The sequence below is a fragment of the Rhinolophus sinicus genome, linkage group LG05, assembly GCF_036562045.2.
Source record: "Rhinolophus sinicus isolate RSC01 linkage group LG05, ASM3656204v1, whole genome shotgun sequence".
Taxonomy (NCBI): Eukaryota; Metazoa; Chordata; class Mammalia; order Chiroptera; family Rhinolophidae; genus Rhinolophus; species Rhinolophus sinicus.
This window is the reverse complement of record NC_133755.1, coordinates 113,456,634-113,480,184: the sequence shown is the minus strand read 5'-3', so window position 1 is coordinate 113,480,184 and position 23,551 is coordinate 113,456,634. Positions and strand designations below refer to the sequence as shown.

Sequence of the window (23,551 nt, the reverse complement as noted above, 5' to 3'; positions counted from 1 at the left end):
ATGGGTCTTTTATAGATGAAAAACTTAAATCACAGAGGTTGTCACTTGTCCAAGGTCACAGGCCACGACAACAGAATAAAAAGTCACTGTGTTCAAATGCAAGCTAGACTTACATGCGACACATTTTTATGTTTGCAATTACACAGCTAAACTCAGAGAGGTGGGAAAGAACATAGTAAGAAGTTCTGTACAGTTATGACACTTTAGTTCCTAGTCATAGTGTCCTGAATTTAAACATTGTGATTTAACCAAGACCATAACTACAAGCGGGATGCTCTTGATATAGTATTGTACTCTCTTCCATTGGAAGAAAAATAGTGTTAAAAAGAAAGCACTGCACTGCCATTTTTTACTTTGCATTCATAGACCAAAAGAGTGTGATATATAAGTATTTATTATAAATAACATTAGAAGGGCCAGTCATTAACATAGCCCAAACTATAATTGTTCCATGCTTTTCCTTTCTCACCTAGGGCAAGATATACGCAAAAGGACTTTAATTTAGTAAGTATGTCTTTCTTCTTGCTTTGTGAAATAATTAGGTCTTCATTTCAAGTTAACTATAACAAAGAGAATGGCTTATACTGATTTATAGCAAAATTTGAAAAATCCCACCGCAATCTGAGTATTTATTACCTGTCAGGTACAGAGTCTTCCCATTTTTCATTCTCTCTATACACTTACCACAAGAGGTATTGATGGTATCACGTAGTTCTGCATATTTCCATTTACTAAGATCATGTTTCTTGGTACCAGCAGCTGCCTTGGTGGCTTGTACAGCAGGACCTCTGTAATTATTACATATTTTGGCATATTTAAACTAGAAATATGAATGAAATGTTGACTAAAGAGCCAAGACAGTGAGCACAAGTTTAAAAACTGGAAACAACTACTAGAAAAACATTTTTAATCTTTGACAGATGAAATTACGAACGGTGTACTACAGGATGCCCAGATAAATTAAAATTTTCCAGTATGCCGTTTAATAGCCATATTAGGTTTTCAATCAGAACTTCGGATTCCAAAATTCTAGTATAATACCATGGATTTCTCCCAGATTTCAGTTTCAGTGTTCTAACTGATGGATATATGAACATCTAAAGTTAAAAAAATACATTTATATACATTTCTCAAAATCAGAAAAGAAATCCTCAACATATGTGAAACATCATTAATAGCACATTAGGGGTTTATGAGCCATTTAGGCCTCAGTACAATCACCTACTGACTATTGGAAGCTACAGATGACCAAGCCCCAGCCATAGCTACTGGCGCAGAATCTCCCTGGGCATCTGGTGTTTACAGGGTCCCCAGGTAAGTGGCTAAACTGCAACCCACTGCATTAGTCGTTAAAGGTAGGCTCAAAGAGCTGGTAGGTTCTGGAAACTCCTGTAATTTTTTTGCTTCACTGTTAAAGAAAACTTAGAAAATTTCTACAAGCAGATAAAACCATACCATATTTAGTGACTACTATGACAACTAGTAAATTAAAGAAAGAGGTTTTAAATCATGAGGCAGATAACATAGATTTCAAAGGGAACAAGTGTTGTATCTTGCCCTGTGTAGTAGGAACATTTGAGTGGGGAAAGAGAAAATAAATTTTAAAAAATTAAAAAAATATATAAAATATAACAATAATAAATTTTAAAATAAGATGGGATAAATTCAGCTCTCATGGCAGTGCTACCCAGGGCTTAAACTTGTCTCTGTATACATAATTTGAAGTAATTATTCAGAAAAAAATGGCAAACAATTTCTTTTCTGTAGTAATGAACGTTATTTTTCAGAAGATTATACTAGCTAGAAAGCAGACACTCGAAATAAACTGAAAGTGGATTTTTAAGTTCAATGTAACAAAGGAATTTAAACATATAACATTTCAAGACATGAAAAGATGGTACAAATATTAAAAGAACTACATATTAAAGAACTAAAATATTACTTCTCAGGTGTCACACAAGGAATTTCACCTTTATCATCCACTACTCAGAAAACATTTCCTCTTAAAGAGGGATGATCAAGGTACAATATTCGAAAATGAGCTACTTTTTCTCATATTTTACATTTTGAAAGACAAGAGCAATCTTGACAGTCAAGACATAGACATTTAATGAGATGATGTTATTGAAAATATGTATCCTTCTTCCTGAAATAAAGGAAATTACTCCTTCAATATTAAGATTAACAGTAAATAAGGTAATTCTGCCTCTTTAAAAGACTTATTTATGTGTCCATTTTAAAGAATAAAAAATAACATAACTTAAAAACTGTTAGACACATATAAGGTTGGTTAAAGAATAATGTGTGGCCATTTAGTCCTTCCTGCTCTTTTGTGTTTAAAATCTGTTTTAGGTTTATAGCAGAATCTATACTTTTCATAAGCTGTGTGACTGGCAATTTTCCATATAGCTTCCTCTTCTTAATTGCTTTGCTCAAAAAGACCCAGCTGTGTGTCAGCAAGGTCTCTCTATTACCCTTAACAATAAATTATGCTTTAACATTTATTGAAATACATATTCTGTTTTTCCTTTCTACACCCCTAAACCACCATTCAATAAACCAACAAAAAATTCTCTTTTCTTCCTAGCTCTTCTAAGAGTCTTTTCTAGGAAAGCAGCTGAAAATTATTATGGGTTTTTCGTTGTTGTTCTCTTTTGAAAGAGAAAGTGAATTTACATAGTACATAACTTGTATAGCTGTCAGAAAATATATAAGGTGTCAATATACATACGGTGTGTTTTGATATTTTTAAAAATAACAGCATTGAGTTCAAATTGTTATTGCTTAAAATGTGGTTTTAAAATTACTAACTTTTCATTCATATTACCTCAAACAAAAATACACCTGCTAAAAAATATGTCAGCATTCCTAAGAAGTACATGAATGAAATGTATTTAAGTGCTTCCCCCCTCCAATCTCTGGGGTTATTAAAATAGTAAAATAAAGGTGCAAATTTACTGATTAGACTGTGATAAAGACAATCACGTAAATGATACAGTAAGGTAGTAACAAAATTGACTTTTGATTTTGAAAAATATATTAACTTTACACTTCCAATTAACTCTAACTTCAAAATCGACAGTCAAAATGTTATTGATTGATATCCACTTATAAAGGCAATGGACCAGATCCTGCTGGGAAGCTATACCCTCTGGTGGTTCAATTTTTACATCAGTGGTATTTAAACCATGTTCTGTGGTATAGAGGCCTTCAGCAGCCAAACTCTTCCTCTGCTTGCCTCCCTTCAACTAAGCACAGTGGTTCCCAGCAGTGGGCAGCACCACCTCCAGGGCAAGTTTCACAATACTCATTCTGTCAGAGTGAGAGGAAGGGTTCCCCTCCTGAGACTGCGTTGGTGGGGGCTAGTGATAAGCATGTTAGTATTACCGACAAGGAATAGTCCCACCCAAAATGCCAACGGGATCCCCATGGAGAAACACCAATTTGGAGGAACACTGGTTTTTACCTTTTTCTATGTGAGGGTAAAGTGATATTTCTTGTACAGAAAATTTACGTGGAAAGAGTAGCCTATTCCTATAACAGGTTCTGGTCCAAATAACGAAGAATAATTTAAAAATATGATTTTGAGGTGACACTTTATTTCCCCAAATTACACTGCACTAACCTACTCAAGAAATCTGACATTTCTTTCGCCATCTGTTCCCTATAAGGAAAATGATAATACAACATGGTTATATGAAAAACATCTATATAAATTACTTAAAATATCTAAAGATATAAATAAAATTTATATTTTCAATAAGACTGTTGATTTATTAACCACTCACTATTATTTTACTTCATAAAAGTCTATAATATACTTTTCAACACTTGTATCTATAAAATATAGCAAAATTTTTGTTTAAATCTAGTTAAAGGCATTTGAACTTCATTTTTGCAGTAGGAGCTTTCAGATAAAATCACATGAGAGCCATGCTTCTGTGGGTTTGGTTTTTTTTTAATGTACAGAATATAATCAGCATGTTCTAAATGCATACAGGAAACTTGGCAGGATATAGATTCTACACAAGGGTTTTGCATTGGGGTTGCTTAGTAAATAATAGGTAACGCATAACGGCATTAAACCAAGCTGACCCATTTTACAGTGCCAGAATTTAAGTAAGAGTCTGATGTACTCAAAGTTCTAAAATTCTAAATCAAAGCATGCTTTAAAAAACAGAAAAATTCAAATGCATCAAGTACTTGTAAAATTAAAGATCAGAAGTGTTCTGACCTTTCAAGGACAAATATTTCCCAAAGATAAAAACTTAGTTTTACTACCCAGAAAAGTGTGAATTTTCTCAATATTTGTTTAATTCTGTGAAATGGGATGGATGTTTCATCATGTTCATCAACACTCTGCTAACTTCATTATCTTATTTTCCTGTCCTTTGCTCTCTTCGTTCATAATTAATCATTTTCTCACTCATTCTATTCATCAGACTCTGGTAAACCTCAAAAGCTTACAAATCAGTAAAAATCATAAGAAAAGAAACTGGGTATGCTTGCTTCAAGGCACAGCTTCCTCGATGCCTGCCAAGATGCCTGGATGCCCTTATTATAAGGAACTGGAGGACTCCTGTATTTCTCTTTCCTTGTAATGAACGTTGGCTAAGATTAGGTACTGACAGAGGTCTAGCCAAGCAAGCACAGTCAGAGAAAAAGTAATCTTTCAAAACTGATGATCAAGGATAACAAATACAAAGTAAAAAACACAAATTTAATCTAAAGAAATTACCTCTTAGTGATATATTTATCAATCTCTGTAGGCTAGTCAGAATTTCCTAACTTTCAAACTCAGCATGATTTTGAAAACTATTTTTCATTCTATTATCACCCTACCTCAAGGTTTCTATCTTAATATCCAAGAGCATCTGTTTTTGCCAAAAACAGCATCTCTTTCTCCCAAAGCTTCCTCCATTTCTTTTCCCACAGCAGGTTTCAAGGGAATTCATGGCCTTTCAAATCTCTTTCCTACTTGGTCTATTGACAATATAGAGATTTCTCTGTATGCCCCCACACATCACTGGATGGTAATCTGTACTGAGAGTCAGTATCTCACCTGACCCTATGTTACTGCTCTAGGAGCTACACAAACGATACTGGATAGAAATGGTTCTAGCATCCGGCTGCTTTTTTCCGATTTTCCCAAACTATGTGCGAATGCTCACAATTTGACCTTAGACATCAGCTGCAGGGCTTAATTCAAGCTCAAATGGTAACTGCAAAGAAGTTATTCTGAAGAAGGGCTATAGGACTCAATCAGTGACAGTTTCAAAGTGTTTGGTGCACCGTCGTAAACAGCGATGTTGTGAGAATGCATTCCTGGCATTTGATGAGGTGATGGGTCAGGGATGCTAAGTGTCCTGACAAGGAAGAGCTGTCCATGCCCATGTGACTTTAACATGTCCACCTGACATACTGAGGTGAAATGCACATACACATATACTTTTACATGTCAACAAAGTTTACATGTAAAACAACCTCTTTTTTTTCCATGGTTTCAATATTCACAAATTTTTTCTAGGAATGCAACTATTGTATAATGAGAGGAGATTGTAATTAACTCTTTTCCAAACTTTACAAAGGACTGTTCATAATTTCATGGCATTTACTTGACTGATGTAACATTTGTATATAAATTTGCATTTGTATGTATTGCATTCATTGTGATTCTAAGTATAAATACAAATATCTAAGTACTTGATTATATTTTCTCATAGTTGTGACCACTTTCATACTAAAATAATTGTTTTACTATAAGTTGTTGTGCTTTTCTTTTTTATGTATTGTTTGGACAGAATTATTTACGTAAGTTACATCATTTATAAAACACTTGTAATTGGTATTGAAGTCTGACAGAATTAAGAACCATCACTATAAACATTACAGTTGGGATCCTAAAAGCTGTTAAAATTCAGATTTTATACATAATTCCAAATTTTATATATTTAACATATATATAAAATACAGGCAAAAATATATTTTGCATGTATATCCCAAATGTTACTTAGACTCTCTGTCTGTGGGGAGATTTTCATAACAAAAAAATACACTAGCACCAAAATTAGCATTGTATATATAACTTCAGGTTATGAGCTATTTTCGACATTAATAGAATAAATTATCATATACACTGAAAACTAAGCTATCTGCCATGACTCAAATACTTTATTTATTCTTGTTTATACCTCCACACCTGTTTCCATAAAGACATAAGTAGGGAACAATTAAAACAAAATGGGTGTTAGAGTTTAAACAAAGTTAGAAAACACAAAGAAGGAAACGAAATCATAAACTACTGTCATTAAACACCAAACAAGAACATTAAACATTTTTGCCAGGCAAAAAAAAAAAAAAAAAAGAAGAATGGGATTCTGTTTACTAAAATTTACTTCAATGAGGAAACTATTTCTCCCAAAACGTATCTACAACCTAGTAAAAGAAGGTGATATGACTAAATCAAGTTTTAAAAAGGGAAATGACATACGGTGTCATTTTGGGTCTTGCTCCATCAACTCTGCGAAAAAGAATACATTTTAGTTAATATCACAACCATTTCTGAATTGTGAAAATCTGGATTGTGCCACATTTATGTTTCAGTGATTTTACTTACTGATTTAAAAAATTCCATTATCTTTATCTAATCTATGTGTGAGATCACTCAGAAATTTAATACTTTTAAATCGTCATTAAAAATCATTAGAATAAATAAAAGGCATTCAATGAAAATAAAAGTGCAAATATATTACATCTAGATTAGAAACTTTATACGTTGTGAGGATTGCTTGTCTGTTTTTAATAGAATCTGGATATTATTTTATAATGTTAGTTACAGGCATACCTTGTTTTTATTGTGCTTTGCACTTTATTGCACCTCACAAATGTTTTTACAAATTGAAGGTAAGACCCTCCACCAGCAAAAAGATTATGACGCACTTTATTGCAGTGATCTGGAACAGAACCCGCAATACCTCCAAGGCATGCATGTAATGTGAAATCATCACTTTGCATCAAGAATCATACGTGTAACTGATTGAGATCATATTTTAAAACGTGTTACATATGTGGAAAACAATTCTCACTTAGACTTTACTGGACGGGAATCCAAGCTGCAAAAGTAACTTGAAATTGTTTACTGCAGCAGAATCCATCTACATGTATTTTTAATGCATCATAGAACCCAAGAACAACATTTTCATGCTATACACGAGAACAGGGTTAGAGAGTTCTTACAAATTTGTTAGAAAAGAATTCAGTGCTAACAAAGGTAAAATAAACATTTAGAACCACTTAGTTATGCCCGTGGAGTAAGATAAAATTATCAAACATGAAAAATCTGTATAGAACATCATCCATAACGTAAAGTGCTACTGCTTGTAGTACAGAGTATAAAATAACGAGGAGGTTCAGAAGGGAAGGAGCTCACAGGACCTGGGGGACAGCGAGAGCTTCCTGGAAAAGGAACTGACAGAAAGGACTTAAATGAGCATTACAGAGGGTGGGGACAGCATCTCCAGGCCTGTCCCACAGGAGGACTAAAACTAACTCTTCTGCCTTTCAAATTACAACTGCTTGAATATCACCTAATTGTTTAGTAGGGTCCCATTACCTACAGTTAATTTTCTGCTTACCTTAAATCACAGGTTAACTTGTCACTTATCTTAAAGGTCCTAAAAATGGTCCAGTCTTTCTCTGAGACCACTCACCGTGGAAAAAGTGCACCTTTCTGAGGACAGGAAGGAGTCCACATACGAGCCAGTATCTTATACATATTGGATGGAATGACAATGGTTTATAGCTTAATATTTCAAATACTTACACACAAAGCTTGTCAATGAATACTGATAATGACTCCATCAATGAGTGCCTCCTTAGAAATGACTTGCAGCCGTAATAAAGGCAGCTCTGTCCGGTGCAGAACTTCCTCACACACATCAGGGACAGCAGCTGTAAGAGCTTGGTTCATTTTGGAGCTTGGCCAAGCCACTGGTCAGTTATACATAAAAGCTCCCACACATTCCAAGCTAACACAGGTGGAAGGCACGGAACAGCAGCTGAGCTGAGTCTGCTGCTACAAAAGCCACAGACAGGCAGAAATATCTGAACTATAGTGAAATGTTAATTAAAAGCCCCAATACTGGACTCAAGCCCAAGAGCTTAAAAATTATTATAATACCTTGTGTTTGCTAGGCCTGTTCAGTTTGTCTAAATATAATATACTTTCATACACAATTCAGGCCCCAGAGCTCCCCAACATAATCACTCACTAGAAAAAGTATAAGGGCAACTTAACACACAACTTTTCCTTCCCTATCTTTGTTTTCAGCTAAATAAAATCTAAGCACTGCCTTGCAATATGAACCAAGTGTTTTCCTTTCACAAGGGAAGAGCAACCTCTAGTGATTGTATTTTAATTATATTTTGTCATAAACAGTACTCGGACATTTTGAAAAGCATGGTTTCATATATCTGTGTGCTTCATAATACATACAGAACATACACAGAAATATAGAAAGAAACCCCATAAGCTTGTTTTGCTTTGATTTTACAAATAATCAAATAACTAATGTTTCTACATTCTAAATTTTTAAAATGAATCCATTATTTTAAAATCTTCCTGCAATTTTTAGTAAAAACTTCCATATTTCTCCACACTCCAATAACATATAGCAGTTAGAGAAAATTCAGAAACCTGAGGAGCCAAAATATTTCAATGTGATTAATCTTCCTTCTTGGAAAGGGAAATCTATTCTGAAACATGGGGTTGTGCATGTGTGTAAAATTTCTCCTCATTCCAAATGTTAAGATACATAATATAGCTTTTTAATTTGCATTAGGAAAATAATAAATCCCAATCTCAAATGTATTAAACTCGATTAAAATATATTCACTGATTTCTATGCCAGTACTCAAGGGCAGGTATTTAGAAATTACATGTCTGCCTTTACATAATACTCTGAAAATTTTAGAGTAAAAGTTGAGATGTTTTCTTAACAAAGTACTCATGAACTGAAATACCAGTTGTTGTTTTTTCAACAGTTCAACAATTTGCTAAATTCAATTGTTTCCTTTAATTGGGTATAAAGGCGGACACAAATAATTTTTAAATTATTTTATGTAAAATATATCAGGACCTAAGGAATATGAGTTAAGGAAAGGTAAGGAAAGCGGGGAGAGCGCTCCCGCCCACCCAGCGACCCAGTACCTCCGCAGCGCCAGGTCAGCCTGGGCCTCGTCGCTGATGAGCTCCGCTTCACTCTGCGCGATCCTCAGGGCCAGCTCCCGGTCGCGGCGCTCCTGCTCCAGAACCGCTTGCTGCTGGGATTCCTCCTCTCGCTGTCGGGCCAGCTGCTCCTCTACTTCTGCCTGCCAAGGACAGAAAGCCATTCCACCAAAGCGCCTCCAGCTGTTTACTTGATCATTCACGTTACTACTTAAATTGTTCCATACATGTTCTTTACTACAGAATATGTATTGTTTAACCAGAAATCTCTCAGTCTCTATTCTTTTCTATACCATGATTCCTCTTTCCAAATCCAACAGAAGGCAGAGAGACCACAGCTCCACCATTCTATTACCATGAGTATCCCAAATATCACATGAGTATCCTCAGTATTACATAGACACCAACATCAGACAAGCAGATGTCAGGAATTTAAAGCGTTGGCTGTGCTCAGGAAAAATTATGAAAGCCAAGAGAAACAGACACACAAACACATGACCAATTATTCTCAGACATGGACTTTTTAAACAATAGGGGTGAGGGGAGAATCTTAATCCTAGCCTTCTAATCCTAGTATCTACAAAGTTATAAAATAATGTTTTCTAATTTGTGTAATTGGAGAATATTAAAAAAGTATGCTTTAGGTAAATGTTCATCTGACTTTCCCCTAGGTATAATAATAATAAACACAAACTAATATTTATTGAACTGAGCACTGTTCTAAATTCTTTAACATGTGTTATAGCTCATTTGACGCTCACAACTATTATTTACCACCATTGCAGAGAGAAATCTATGGCCCACAGTCACTCTTTGTGGCATGTGCAATGTCATAATTTCTGTCAGTGACAGAGCCTGGATTTGAACTCACTTTCCTAGAACCAAAGAGCCTTCCCATAACCACTTCAGAAACTGCTTTTCATCTCTGGAATAAACCATTAACAGTTTACCTAACAAATCAAGATTTTGTTTTCACTTCTTTTGTTTTATAAGTTTGAAGATTCTATTATAGTAGAAATTCAGTCTGATTGTCTAATCATTACATACCTGAATACGTTTTTCATCATCTTCCCTTTTCTTTCTTTCTTCTTCTTCGTGTTTTCTCTTTGCTTCCATCTCCAGTTTCCTAACAAAAAATAGAAAACTCTTAAAAAATTTAACAGAAAACAAGGAATCCTTCAGAAGGCAATTTAACTCTTCATAAACAAAGATTACAGAATGGGGACCAAATTAACCTCCTGGCCATATACCTTATCAACTTATTTTGAAAAAAACTAAAATCTACATCTACTGACAGTAATTCTTCTGAAACAAAACAAATATATTGCATAACCTTTAACATCTCTAGATAACTTGATTATAAAACCTTATTGAAAGGATGTGATTACATGTGCTTCCCTCTACTCCTCCAATAAAACAACTTTTGACAATCTTTCAAAATGTTATCAGTTATGAAACTGCAGAAAAGTAAAAGTGCTTCTTTTCTAGCTTGTAAAATAATATGATATACAAGCCATCACTTTAAAAACAAGTTAAGAAGTCTCCAGGTGTAAGAATCTAAACAAAATTCAGAATGCAGTTAAAATTATTTTATGTTATAAAATTAGCTTTTCCCCATTTTCAAACTTATTCTAAAATTACAGCCATGAGCTGCATAATAATGTTTTGGTCAACAACAGACCGCATACACGATGATGTCATACCATATAGCTTAGGTGTGTAATAGGGTAAACCCTCTTGGTTTGTGTAAGTAAATTATGATGTACGCTCAATGATGAAATCGCCTAACGACACATTTCTCAGAGCATATCCCCATCATTAAACAGTGAATGACTGTAGTATTGTAAAAGAATGATTTTTTAAAATGAGAATATTAGTTAACCAACAACACCAAGAATTCACTATTCTGTTAGCTCCTAATTCAAACCAACAATGTGAATGACTTACATCCGCCTTTCTTCCTCTTCCTTTCTTCGACGTTGTTCATCTTCTTCACGTCTTTTTCTTTCTTTTTCCATTTCTTCTTGAATACGCCTCAGCCTTTCGGCTTCCTCTTCCTGCTGTTTCTTTTTCTGTAATGCACTGAGGAGGTCCTCTGAGCTTTTAACTAGTGCATCATATTCTTTCTGTATTTGTTCCCTTGTCATCATAGTGGACTTTGAAAAACAAAAAAAGTTATCTCTTCTGTTGCACAATGTCAATATACTTAACACTCCGGAATGGCACACTTTAAAATGGTTAAGATGGTAAATTTAATGTCATATGCCTTTACCATAGTAAACAAAAAATGTATACACAAACACACACACTCACATATGCACATATATAGCAAAGACTAGAAAAGTTGGTAAGCAATACACCCATTATCTTTATTATGCTCTTTGCACATTTAATACTCAAAAAAATTTTAATGTTATCTCTACATACAATATTTACAATATATACATCTATTTCCTATTAATCAAGTAATCAGATATCTAAGGGGGTACTGTGGACAAAGTAACACACTGTAGTTAAAGATTATTTTTTAAGGAATGATTGGTTTATTTTGCCAGTTTACTACTCCTTAATAATAATTTCCAAATAGTACTTCAGGAACATTTAAGATATTATTAAATATATCCAAAACTGTTAGAAGATTTTCCTAAGTGATCTTCAACAAATGTGGCTGGGTTGATTTTAATTGATTAATACCACATAAACAGGATGGCTCCTGACATTTGCCAAATAGGCTAAATTTATCCAGAGCATTTTCATTCCTCTCTTGATCTTCTTTCTCCATTCTACCTCTCAGACTGATGACTGTCTACATAAAATATCCGCCCGAAATATGATAAAAGGCTTGCGTTAAGGTATTATATCCCACATAACTGCACTGACTTATGAAACTAAATGAGAAAACCATTAAGACCCAAAAATATATCAGAAAAAGATATCAGAAGAAGAGACAGATGGAATGAAATTAAACTAGCATACAAAATACATTTTCAATCCCACTAGTAATTAAATAAATTAAAATCAATTACAAAAAAAGAGGCTCACTTTTTTTCTACAAAATTTTGGGGAAAATTAATTGCTATTTTCGTAACAACTAAGTAATTTATGATACAGCCCATTAGAAGATAATGTAATTACAGGAACAAGGCCTATGATATAATGACAGGGATACAGATTAAATATACTTTACGATAAGAACTATGCAAAATATGTGCATGTGAAATATGACTGGAAGGGAAATATGCAATAGAACAACAATTAAATGTGCTAGTATGTTAAGGGGTATTTTTGGTGTTTTTCTCCAAATTTTCAGTATTATTACATTACTTTTATAATTTAAAGATTAGTTTCTCAAAGTACAAATTTGCATTAATCCTCTAGTAATGATAATGCAAAAACTTACCAACAGAGTATTTTAGTTACTATTTTTTGGGGGGAAAATCTTTCCTAGAAACAGAGGAAACTGCATAAAAATTGTGTTCTTTTTTATTTTTTTGCTGTGAAAAATTTCAAACATATAGTAGCAAGAGTAATATAATGAGCATCTCTTGCCATCATTGGGATTTAACATTTGTAGCATTTTGTCTCCTTAAAAAAATAAGGACATTGTTTAGTGGTTACCAAAGGGTAAGGGGGGGTGGGGAGGTAAATGAGGGTAAAGGGGATCAATTATATATGGTGATGGAAAGAAAACTCACTCTAGGTAGTGATCACACAATGTGATATATAGATGATGTATTACAGAATTGTACACCTGAAATCTATGTAACTTTACTAACAATTGTCATCCCAATAAACTTTAACTAAAAAAAAAAAAAGACATATTCATATAAAATTTCAGTAACAATAACAAAAGATATTAAATTACAAAAAGTCAAAGTCATTTGGGTTAAAATTACATACCTTAATTTTGGCCATTAAAGCATCAATAGAAATTTCAAGGTCCTTGACCTGTTTATTCACCTCTGGTTTTCCATCTTTCAGTGCACTCACTACTTCATTAAATTTATCAAGTCGTTTTTTCAGTGTGCCCACCTTAACCAGGCCATCAATGCTGCAAAGATAATGCTTCATCAGAGTTTAATTTCACCATTTATTGCTATAGGAAGATTTTTCATTTTAATAAAACGCTGAACATATTGCTAACCAGAATATTTCACTTCTGTTTTCATATTATTCAGTAGTCTTTCAGATAACTTGGTGAGGGTAAAAAAAGAAGCAATCAAATATGGGTGTAAATAACATTGATGCCTGCCAGAAGGATGTAAGCCTTCTATATTTACACTGAAAAATATGAGAATTCAAGTCATAGACGAACTTGAAAGAGTTATCTAACCTCTTTGAAAAGGTGTTAAGGATTAACAGTTATCCAAACTTCCAAGTTTAAAGAGTAATAATAAAAATAGTAAGTTAATAACAAAAGCAAATAAGAAGATTAAATTTACAGTGACACAATATAATTCTTACAGATACCCTTGAAAATTATCAAAATATTAATTTTTAAAAACAGTATCAATACGATATTTATCAAAAAACTCAAGTCACTAAAATAATCAAAATAAAAGACCTTCTTTCAACCATTTATTTCAACCTCTTATAGTGTCTACATTTTTGTAAGCTCCTTCAAATCCTTTTGTAGAATGAGGGAAGTAATGAATTAAGGAAGTAATGAATTAAATAACTAATTTCAAATAAATAATACAATAACAGACTAATACATCTTTTTACAAAGAAAAAGACAAAACTCTAGAGTATCCAAACTGCCTTTCATTCTGACTTTATAGTCATTTTATATTTGGATAACTAGGCTTTGTAGCATTCTTTAGGTACTGTTCGTCTTACCGAGGTTTGTGTCTCCTTTTGCAAAGCCACATTCGAATAGTTTTTTGCATTTTAATGCAGGCTTCAGCTCGATATTTTATTTTGTTTTTCACTAAGAGGAAAATATAACAATAGAAAATTATTCAATTTAAATCAGACACATACTAGTTTTAAAAATCATTCACTTTCATGAAGCAATTCTCAAAGAAACATGAAATCTTGAATATATTATTCCAGACATCAAAATCAGGAGTTTAACATTTCTTTAATTCCTAATACTTTTTTTTTAAAGAGCAATTTTATCTTTTATTTAGAAACAAAGTATTTATTTACTTATTTTTTCTCGAAGGAGGGCACAGCTCACAGTGACCCCTGCGGCGATCGAACCGTCAGCCTTGGTGTTATGAGCACCACGCTCTAACCAACTGAGCTAACCGGCCACCCCTCCTAATACTTCTTAAAATAAAAAGTGCATCATGTATACGAACTAGGTTTACATTTTAAATGTATTATTTCCTTATTATGCTACATTACTGCTTCCCAAACTGTCCTAGGCAATATTGGTCGATGAAATGTTAACAGGTGTGTCTTGAAAAAAAGTATTCGCCTAGCAAATGAATTTAGGAAAAGCTATAAGCTACTTTTGGAGATTCACAATGAACATACTTAATGAGGCCTGTGACAATCCTACACTTATAAGAAAATCTTCAAAAAAACCAAGGCATTTATTTGTAACTTAACTTCAGTTACCCAGAATTGTCCTAAACTGATCTGACCTTGAAACATTTTTTTTAAAGTTTCCCTAACATCCTGCAAAGATCCTCGCTGGTTACTGTCTTCACTGCACAAGACAGTCCATGAACAAATGATTTGGTACAGATAATTTTAATATCATGTGTCTTCCATCATAATGCAATGTTTAGAGCTGAAAGCATTAAACTATAACGACAAATATGTTTATGTTTTACTTGGAAAGTGATGGGGAAAGAGCTTTTGTTATTTTTTCTTTCTTACAGTTTTCTTGTTAGCTATATTCACAACTGTGTAACAAAAGACATAAATACTAATTTTTGTTTGCCTGGTTCCTTTACATTATGTCAAAGGAATTTTATTTTTTTCTATTACTAAGGAACAATGTCCTGAATCTTCTTCACATGCCTAGCACTGTTCCAGGTACGCTCATGAGTGTAGGGGGAGGGGCGATTATAAACTTAATCAAGTCACTGACAATAGCTCCCTACAATTAAGGGTTTTCCATAGACTCTCAGGTCATCCAAAAATATCTGCCCCTCACCCTTTTGGGTCAGAGAAAAGTAGCCACTTCGACTTGGCCAGAAACAGGAAAAAGCTGCTCAGCCCAGTGTATCCGAGAACAGGTCCTTAAAGAGCTGAGACAGGAGAAGAGGATGAAAGAGAAGCTCAAGCCCCACTTTATGTGACCTTGAAAGACATCCTAAGACTTCAGACTTTGCTCTACATTGAAGGAGAGCCTGAATAAAAGGAGTTTAGTTTAGAGAGAGAACTCGGAGAAGGTAATTCTGGGAACTCAGGAAAACCAGTTTGGGAGCTATGGAAGTTATGCAAGTGGAAGAGGGGCTCCACTAAGGCACTGGCAATAAAGGGGAAAGAATGTACAGTATTTGGAGGAGGGATCAACATTTCTTGACTGACAAGGTTTCAGGGACAAGGAAGACAGAACATATGGATCTTGAAATTTTGGGCATGCGGTACTGATGATGTCGTGTAGGTAAAAAAGTCATGGCTCATGTCTGGGAGATTGGGGGGTGTGGGGAGAGAAGAAGGGGTGGGGGGAGAGAGAGACAAGAATCAAGATAATGAGTTCTGTTTTGTTTAGGACATGATGAGATTAATTCTCCTATAATACATTGGGATAAAGAAGTGTCATATACACTTAAAGGCCACAAATACTAATTTATCACATACTACACATGATGTGTTATTTTGAGGTGCCAGGGACACAGCATGATTAAGAGACGCAGCCCCTGTTGTCCAGCACTCACCACTGAGACAACTTCATAACATTCCACAAACCAAGTCATCTCAAGAATAATTACAGCTCTTGGGTGAAAGAAAACACCTACATTTGATGACTGAGAGTGAGCACCACTGAACTTTCTTCCAGCGACTGCAGATAAGCCAATGATTGACTCTTTTAACCAACTCTGCTAAATGGTCAGGGTCAGACTTCATAATCTGGTCAAATTCTGCAAACTAGGAAATAAAATGATTAATATCAATATCAAAAGATAAATGTGTTTAAAGACACTGAGATACAAAATAACTAGAACTTAAACCCAAAATCTTAACTTTCTGGAAATGGTCATAAGCCATTACATAAGTTATGTCTCAGTGGGATACACAGCAAACCCAAATACACTTGGCTGTATTTTGCTGCCTTTCCCTCTCTTCTTTCCTCCCTCTCTTTCTTCCTTCCGGTTCTTGGAGGTAAGGGGTGTTACTCACTGCTACTTAGCAGATTCAATAATAAAAATAGGAAAAAATTTTAAATGACAATTACAGATTATTTACAAAAAGGTTTTTGTTATTGAGAAAAGAATGTAAAAAGGGCTAATATATCTCTGAATTGGCTCATCCACATTCTCAGGTATCTGTATATAGCTCCTGACAAATGAAGGTCAGCTATGTAATATCCAGTACCACCAGAACTATTCTGTCTCCTCCAACCTCCATCCCTATTTTGGTCAGAGATAAGAAATTGTTACTAAGAGACATCACAAAATAGTTAGGTTATTAATTAGTAAAATGCATCATTTCCACAATTTATCACCAAATTACATAATAATTTCTATCCTTTACCAAATATCCCACTACAATATATCGAGGCTGTCACATACCTATCAACATAATGGCTTCTTATAATCAAAATTAAGTTAAAGCTAACATAATGAGATTAAAGATCTGTGAAAATCTGCCTTAGGCTTTCAACATATCCTTCTGACTGACTAATATTTCTGGAGGCAAACAAGACCAAGTGCCCTCTCTATCAGGCTATTAATTCCAAAATGTTACTATTATAGCCCTGAAATAAGAGAAATGCTGAGTTTATGATAAATATGTATGATTACAGCTAAGCGAACTATGAATATTTATATATTTGTATTCTCTTTTTTTTCTCTTACAGGAAATTTTCTGCAGTGAAAATATTCACAGGGAAGTACATATATTGGTAATGCATTACACAGATTTTATCTCATGCCCAAAAATGTGAAATCAGATTTATTATGATTAATGCAGCCTTTAAGGCAATACACATATTTATTAATGATTCTGCTAAGTCAATACATGTATTTTTGTATTGTGTAAGTCAAATACACATATTTATTAATGATTCTGCTAAGCATAGTTGGCTATTACACAGTAAAAATTGTGTTTAAAATTATTAGGATGCAATTCAATCAATATTAAATAAGAGAAATGGCGAAAGTATTATAAACAGATTGTGAATAGCATTTAGGTATTTCTGTATTATGTATATTTAGTTATGAAATATTCTTAACTCAGTCATAAAACCTAGTACAAGAACCTGTAAATACTAAAACTATGGGATAGCCTAAGAAAATCATGTACTTATACACTCAGTCATTCTAGGGTTTGAGAGAAGTCAGCACAAACACCAGTCCAAGTTCCTATATCTTATACGTCCATCATGCTCTAATAGAACTTGTTTTTACAACGCAGACTCAAAATTTTTAATTATTAAGACTGACTTAGTATGTTTTAGAAAAGCTTTCAACTTGTTTAAAACAGAAGTATTTTCAGGTTAATCCTTATTTAAGCAAAAAATCCAATTAAACAATGCTCTGATTCCAATACTTCCAAAGCTGAAAAGAACTCTAAAACTTATACAGAGTATTACCCATTGTAAACTTCTTACATAGTCACATATGCATGCTGTTAGTGATCATATAATTTATGAATAACACAAATCACTGAACGTTTAAAAACATTCACTGACCCCAACTTATTCATCTTCATCATGTTAAAGTTTAAAATAAAAATTATCATACTAAGTGAAGTAAATCAGACAGAAAAAGTTGAGAACCGTATAATTTCACTCATATGAGGGATATAAAACTAAAAGCAACAATGAACAAGAGAAAAAAAAACTCACAGACACAGACAACAGTTTAGTGGTTACCAGAGGGTAAGGGGAGGGGGGATTGTAAAGGGGTAAAGGGTTCAAATATATGGTAATGGAAGGAGAACTGACTCTGGGTGGTGAACACAAAATGAAATATACAGATGATGTAGTATAGAATCATACACTTGAAACATATGTAATTTTACTAACCAACGTCACCCCAATCAATTTAATAAAAATTTAAAAATACATATATATATAAATGTATATTTACCTTGCCAGGTCTAAAAAATACTTTTGTTAACCCAAACTTGTAGTCAATTTCATTTAAGCCCAAAGCTTTAAAAAGAGCCTGAAAAATAAAAAGCAAAAAGTTAAATGCCAACTAGTAATTAATAAGAAAGATAATTTTATAGCTAAGAAATTTCAGTTTAGGTGGTAGTTGTACCTTACAAAACAGTCTTGGATCTAATCTTGCAAGTTTATCTGGCATATATTTTTTATACATGTTGTAGAGTTCATGAAATGAAGCTCGTGACGGGAACCCACCCTGCATCAAGTCCAAAACAGACACCATGCCTAGATTCATAAACAAACACAGATTATTGCCAATCACTGTACAGAAGTTCAAAAACACCTTGCGAACGATCAATTTCACAAATTAATGTTAGAAAGGAGCAATTTACAGGAATTATCAGCAATGAAATATTACATAGAAAGTATCATATTTGTACTCAATATGTCCCAACTTACTCACCATCTAAAACTAATGTAGCAAATTTCATCTAAAACCAGCCTGACTAACCCTTTTCTAGAGACAAACTACTGCTCTCTAGAAAGCTCAAATCTAGTTTCTGTCTTTTTTTCTGCTAGAAACCTCAATGTCACAATCACCACATATATAAACCAAAGGTGTGCAGTAGGCCATTTCCAAGTCCAAAGATTAATTTTAGAACAAAATTCCTGACAGAGTCTCCAAGAAGTAGTCAAACACATTCCCAAGTTCTTACCAGTGCTAAAGTAAAGCAAATGGAAAAGAAAGGAGTGTTCACAAATTCACTACAAAGATCCCCTTTCACTCGCCTCTCAGAGAAAACTAGACTATCAGGGTAAAGAGTTTATAGGATAAACATCTATTTTCAGTGAAACTTCAGTAGGTGGTTAATTTGAGTCTTGAGTCAATGTGAGCTTTTCATGTCGGGAAAAGCATAAAATAGTCAGGGAAAAAGGCACAACAACTACAGATAACTCCAAAAACTTTTGCTTTTTTTTTAAAAAAAAAAAAAACAACCCTGGATTTCAGTTTCTGGGACTATTCAAATCAATGAAGAAAATACGATTATTCAACAAAAAGTGTTAGAACAAATGGCTTGCCATTTAGAAAACAAAAATAACATTGGATCCTTACCTTACACTCCTTATACCAAAATAAATTTTTGCTAGTCAAAAATTTAAATTAACAAAATGAAACTACAAAATAAAAAGAAGAGTAATCTCATAGGAAATACAGCCTTTCTAGGCAGATTGAATTTTAACCTATCTTATTGGCAAAGGTGTAAAACATCAATAGTACACAGTGTTGATGACAGTGCAGGAAAACACACACACACATTCTTACTGGGAGAGTAAACCAGGGCAAGAATTTTGAATGGCAATTTGGAAATACGCGTATTTATCCCTTTGACTCAGTAGTTTCTATTTCTAAGAATCCATCCTACAATTTGTCACACGTGAGGGTAAAGATATATACAGAGAATGTCCCACATGTGCACTGGAAAACAAAACAAAACAGAAATAACTTGAGTATAAATTAATTATGTTACAACCATATGATAGAATATGATGTATTAACTAAAAAGAACTTTAACCAGTATAAAAAAGAGCTTTAACCAGTATAAAAAACATATCCAAGACATGGAGTTTAGTGTTCACCCCCAAGAAATGAGATTTCTTTTTATGTATATTTCTCTGTAATTTTTCAGTTTTCTGTTATATTGATCATATGTAACTATCGTAATTTTAATACTAATTAATGAAATACATGCAAGCAATTGTTCCTGTGGAAAGAGATCCAGAACTAGATTTAGTTCTCAGCTCTGCTTGAAGAAATAAAAGTAAGATTTGTTTGGTATTGTCACACGTTTTGCCCATTTATATCAAATAAACAAGTACCCTTGGAAATGCCACACATCTGCCACCTGAGTCCCAGGCTTGCCCTGTCACTGCAGACAACACATGAACTAGCTCAAAGAAGTTCATTAGAACTTTCATGGAGCTTTAACAAATTACCTAGCCTACTGTTGCTTTCTCAGCACTTGAAGGTCATTTACTCAAAAGATCTTTTGACGCTTAAAAAAATAAAAATCCCTAAACCAAGTACTCTTTCTCCTAGAAATTCCCATGACCTGGCTCTTCCACTGGGAATTTGGTGAGGGGCTTCTTGGGGCAGTCCTGGGTGGTTATACTCAGAACCCCTCTTTGATACCAGACAGGCAGCACAGCCCCCAAGTTACAGAGGAAGATCTACCTGCCTTCTCTCACTGTCCCCCACGTTGCCCTGGTGGTGGCTGATCAGAAGCCGGTTAATTTAGTAAACGATGTCCTAAACTAATTAATTCTTAAACTGGGAATAATAATAGAAAAGCAACGCAGAATTCAAATCTTACATGTCTTTATCTTAGAAAGCTTCATAAATATTTTTGTTTCTACCTGTTATTGGTATTTTGGGCTTTTTCTCATTACCTAGCCACATGACTAGAACCAATTCTATACCATTTTACTATTAGTAGCACTTAAAAAAAACCAAAATATTATGAATCAGTGTCACCTATTAAACTTTCAACATATCCCAGTATGCTGAAAATACACTGCTTACTGAAAGAGGAATCCTAGCCAGAGCATCAGCAAGCCCACACTCTGCTAACCTAATAGTATAAATAGCAAAATCTAAACATGCTTGACTTGCCAGGACACTAGATGCTTACTTAGAAAATAAATGATTTATCATATCAGGCTAAGAAAATCCCAGAGAAATTTACACGAGAAAAAAAGTCAAACTCCAAGTAAAACAGTCTAAAGAAATACTATGAAAATACACCTACTGTTTGTAGGAATACTGCAGACATGAATTATTTAACTTTCCAGTATTTGTTAAATTAGTCACAAATAAATCTTCATATTTGCTAGACTATGCTTTCCATTCAGCAAATATTTACTGAGTCTAGTTTATGCCTTGCACTGGTAGGAGGCAAGGATATACGTGCATGCCAAATCAGACACAGGTTCTGCCCTCAGGAGGTTTATAGGGTGGAGGAAGGAAAAATGAAATAATGATATAAATACATATAAAATTTAATACTGTGAAATGAAGGCACTCGGTACCTGTAACTCAGGCCCCCTTCCTAAGGAGGGCTATCCAGATAGGCTTTCATAAGGAAATGACAAGCTGAATGGGAAAGATGCAGACAAAGGAAGCAGAGGAAGCAGCATGAGCACAGACCCTGTGCTAAGAGGAAATAGGGGGTATTTAAGGAACTAACACAAAGGCCTGTGTGGCTGTAGTGCAGAGAGAAAGAAGTGGAAGGAGATGAAGCGAGGGACCCATGGGTCAGACAATATGGGGCCTCATAAGCTACTAGAATTTTGCTCTTTAATAATAATCAGAAGCCATTATAGCATTTTTAGCAGTAAAAAGACATGATCAGACTTGAGTTGTAATGCAATAATTCTGGAAGTGTGTGAAGAACAGATTGAGCAGATGCAAGCAGAACACTTAGGAAGCAACAGCAAAAAGCCAGGTGAAAGATGATGACAGCCTGGATTAGGAAGTACTAATACTCACTAAAAGGAAATATATCTAAGTGAGTAGATTTTAAATATTCTCAGCATAAAAAATAAATGGCAATTATGTGACCCAATGGGAGCGTTAGCTAATGCTATGGAAGTAATCATTTTGCAATACATAAGTGTATCAAATCAACACATTGTACACCTTGAACTTATACAATTTTATATGTCAATTATACTTCAATAAATCGGGGGTGGGGATACACTGTTTAGCAGGCCACATCAAAAGGACTTGGGGAGACCCAGAGAATGTATAGCTATGCTGTCTAACCAGGCAGCAACCAGCCACATGCTCTGCAGGTGCACTAGTCATAAGTGACTATTTAAATTTAAAAACCTTAAAATTAAATAAAATTAAAAATGCAATACCGACGTCATACTAGCCACATTTCAAGTGCTCAAATAGCCACAAGTATCTAGTAGCTACCATATTTGACAACACAGATGTAAAATATTTCCATCATCGTGGAAAGTTATATTGGACAAGAGTGAAAATAGGAAAATAGGCCTAACCCAAAGCTTGAAAACCTCTAATAAATAAGATCCAGGTAGAAGTGATGACCCTGCAGAGGAGTCATAAAAGGCCAGTGAATTCAAAACAAAAGCAAGGACATATGTGGTTTCAGGAGCCAAGGAAAGGACGTGTAAGAGGGTTGGTCAGAGTCAATGCTTCTGTAAAATCCACTAAGATAAGGACTGCAAAAAGAACATCTGACTTAGGATCAAGGAAACCACTAGTGACCCCATCAATTATTTTGTTGGACTGGTCAAGGTGGAAGCTGAATTCTCTGGGGTTAAAGAGTGAGTGGAAGACATGAAACTTGAGAAAGCAAGAACAGAATATTCTTGGACAGAAAAGGAAAAACTAGAGAACAAAACATGATTCAAAGTAGTGTTTTGGGTTTCTTTGCATAAATACCTAGAAGTGGGATTACTGGAGCCTTCATTGTCTCTTGTTATAGCCTTGTTTTAAAGTCTGTTTTGTCTGGTATAAGTATTGCTACCCCAGCTTTTTGTTGTTGTTTCAATTTTCATGAAATATCTTTTTCCATCACTTTACTTTCTGTCTGTGTGTCTTTCAATCTGAAGTGAGTTTCTTGTAGGCAGCATACGTAAGGGTATTGTTTTCTTATCCATTCAGCCACCGTACAACTTTTGGAGTATTTAATCTTCCTACATTTAAAGTAATTGTTGATAGACACATAGTTACTACCATTTTATTATTCATATTTTTATCTTTTTTTCTCGTCTTCTTAAACAAGTCCCAAAACACTACATTGAAGAGACATGTGCACCCATATGTTCACTGCAGCATTATATATAAGAGCCAAGATGTTAGGCAGCCTGGGTGTCCACTGATGGATAAAGAGAAGGTGGTTCATATATACAATGGAATATTGCTCAGCCATGGAAGGTATGGTTTTTGCCATCTATAACAACATGGATGGACCTAGAGGGTATTGTGCTGAGTAGAGTAAGTCAGAGACAAATACCACATGATTTCACTTACATGTGGAATCATATAAGAGCCTACATAT

At 34.2% G+C, this 23,551-nt stretch overlaps 1 protein-coding gene across 9 annotated transcripts in view; it reads right to left on the bottom strand.

Moving 5' to 3' along the window:
• Window positions 1–23,551, bottom strand: part of MYO6 (myosin VI) — a 136,390-nt gene that overhangs the window by 7,091 nt on the left and 105,748 nt on the right. For 3 of the 9 annotated variants that reach the window (XM_019729586.2, XM_019729589.2, XM_019729587.2), the window contains exons 21-32: window positions 18,616–18,746; window positions 18,442–18,519; window positions 16,147–16,276; window positions 14,066–14,156; window positions 13,127–13,277; window positions 11,174–11,382; window positions 10,274–10,352; window positions 9,209–9,369; window positions 7,086–7,112; window positions 6,491–6,520; window positions 3,626–3,664; window positions 685–788 (exon numbers count right to left, since the gene is read on the bottom strand). In XM_019729586.2, coding sequence (XP_019585145.1) covers window positions 685–788; window positions 3,626–3,664; window positions 6,491–6,520; window positions 7,086–7,112; window positions 9,209–9,369; window positions 10,274–10,352; window positions 11,174–11,382; window positions 13,127–13,277; window positions 14,066–14,156; window positions 16,147–16,276; window positions 18,442–18,519; window positions 18,616–18,746 — 1,230 coding nt within the window. The remainder of the gene's footprint in view (window positions 1–684; window positions 789–3,625; window positions 3,665–6,490; window positions 6,521–7,085; window positions 7,113–9,208; window positions 9,370–10,273; window positions 10,353–11,173; window positions 11,383–13,126; window positions 13,278–14,065; window positions 14,157–16,146; window positions 16,277–18,441; window positions 18,520–18,615; window positions 18,747–23,551) is intronic. The other 6 variants (XM_019729590.2, XM_074333217.1, XM_019729592.2 and 3 more) reach the window with 4 other exon arrangements.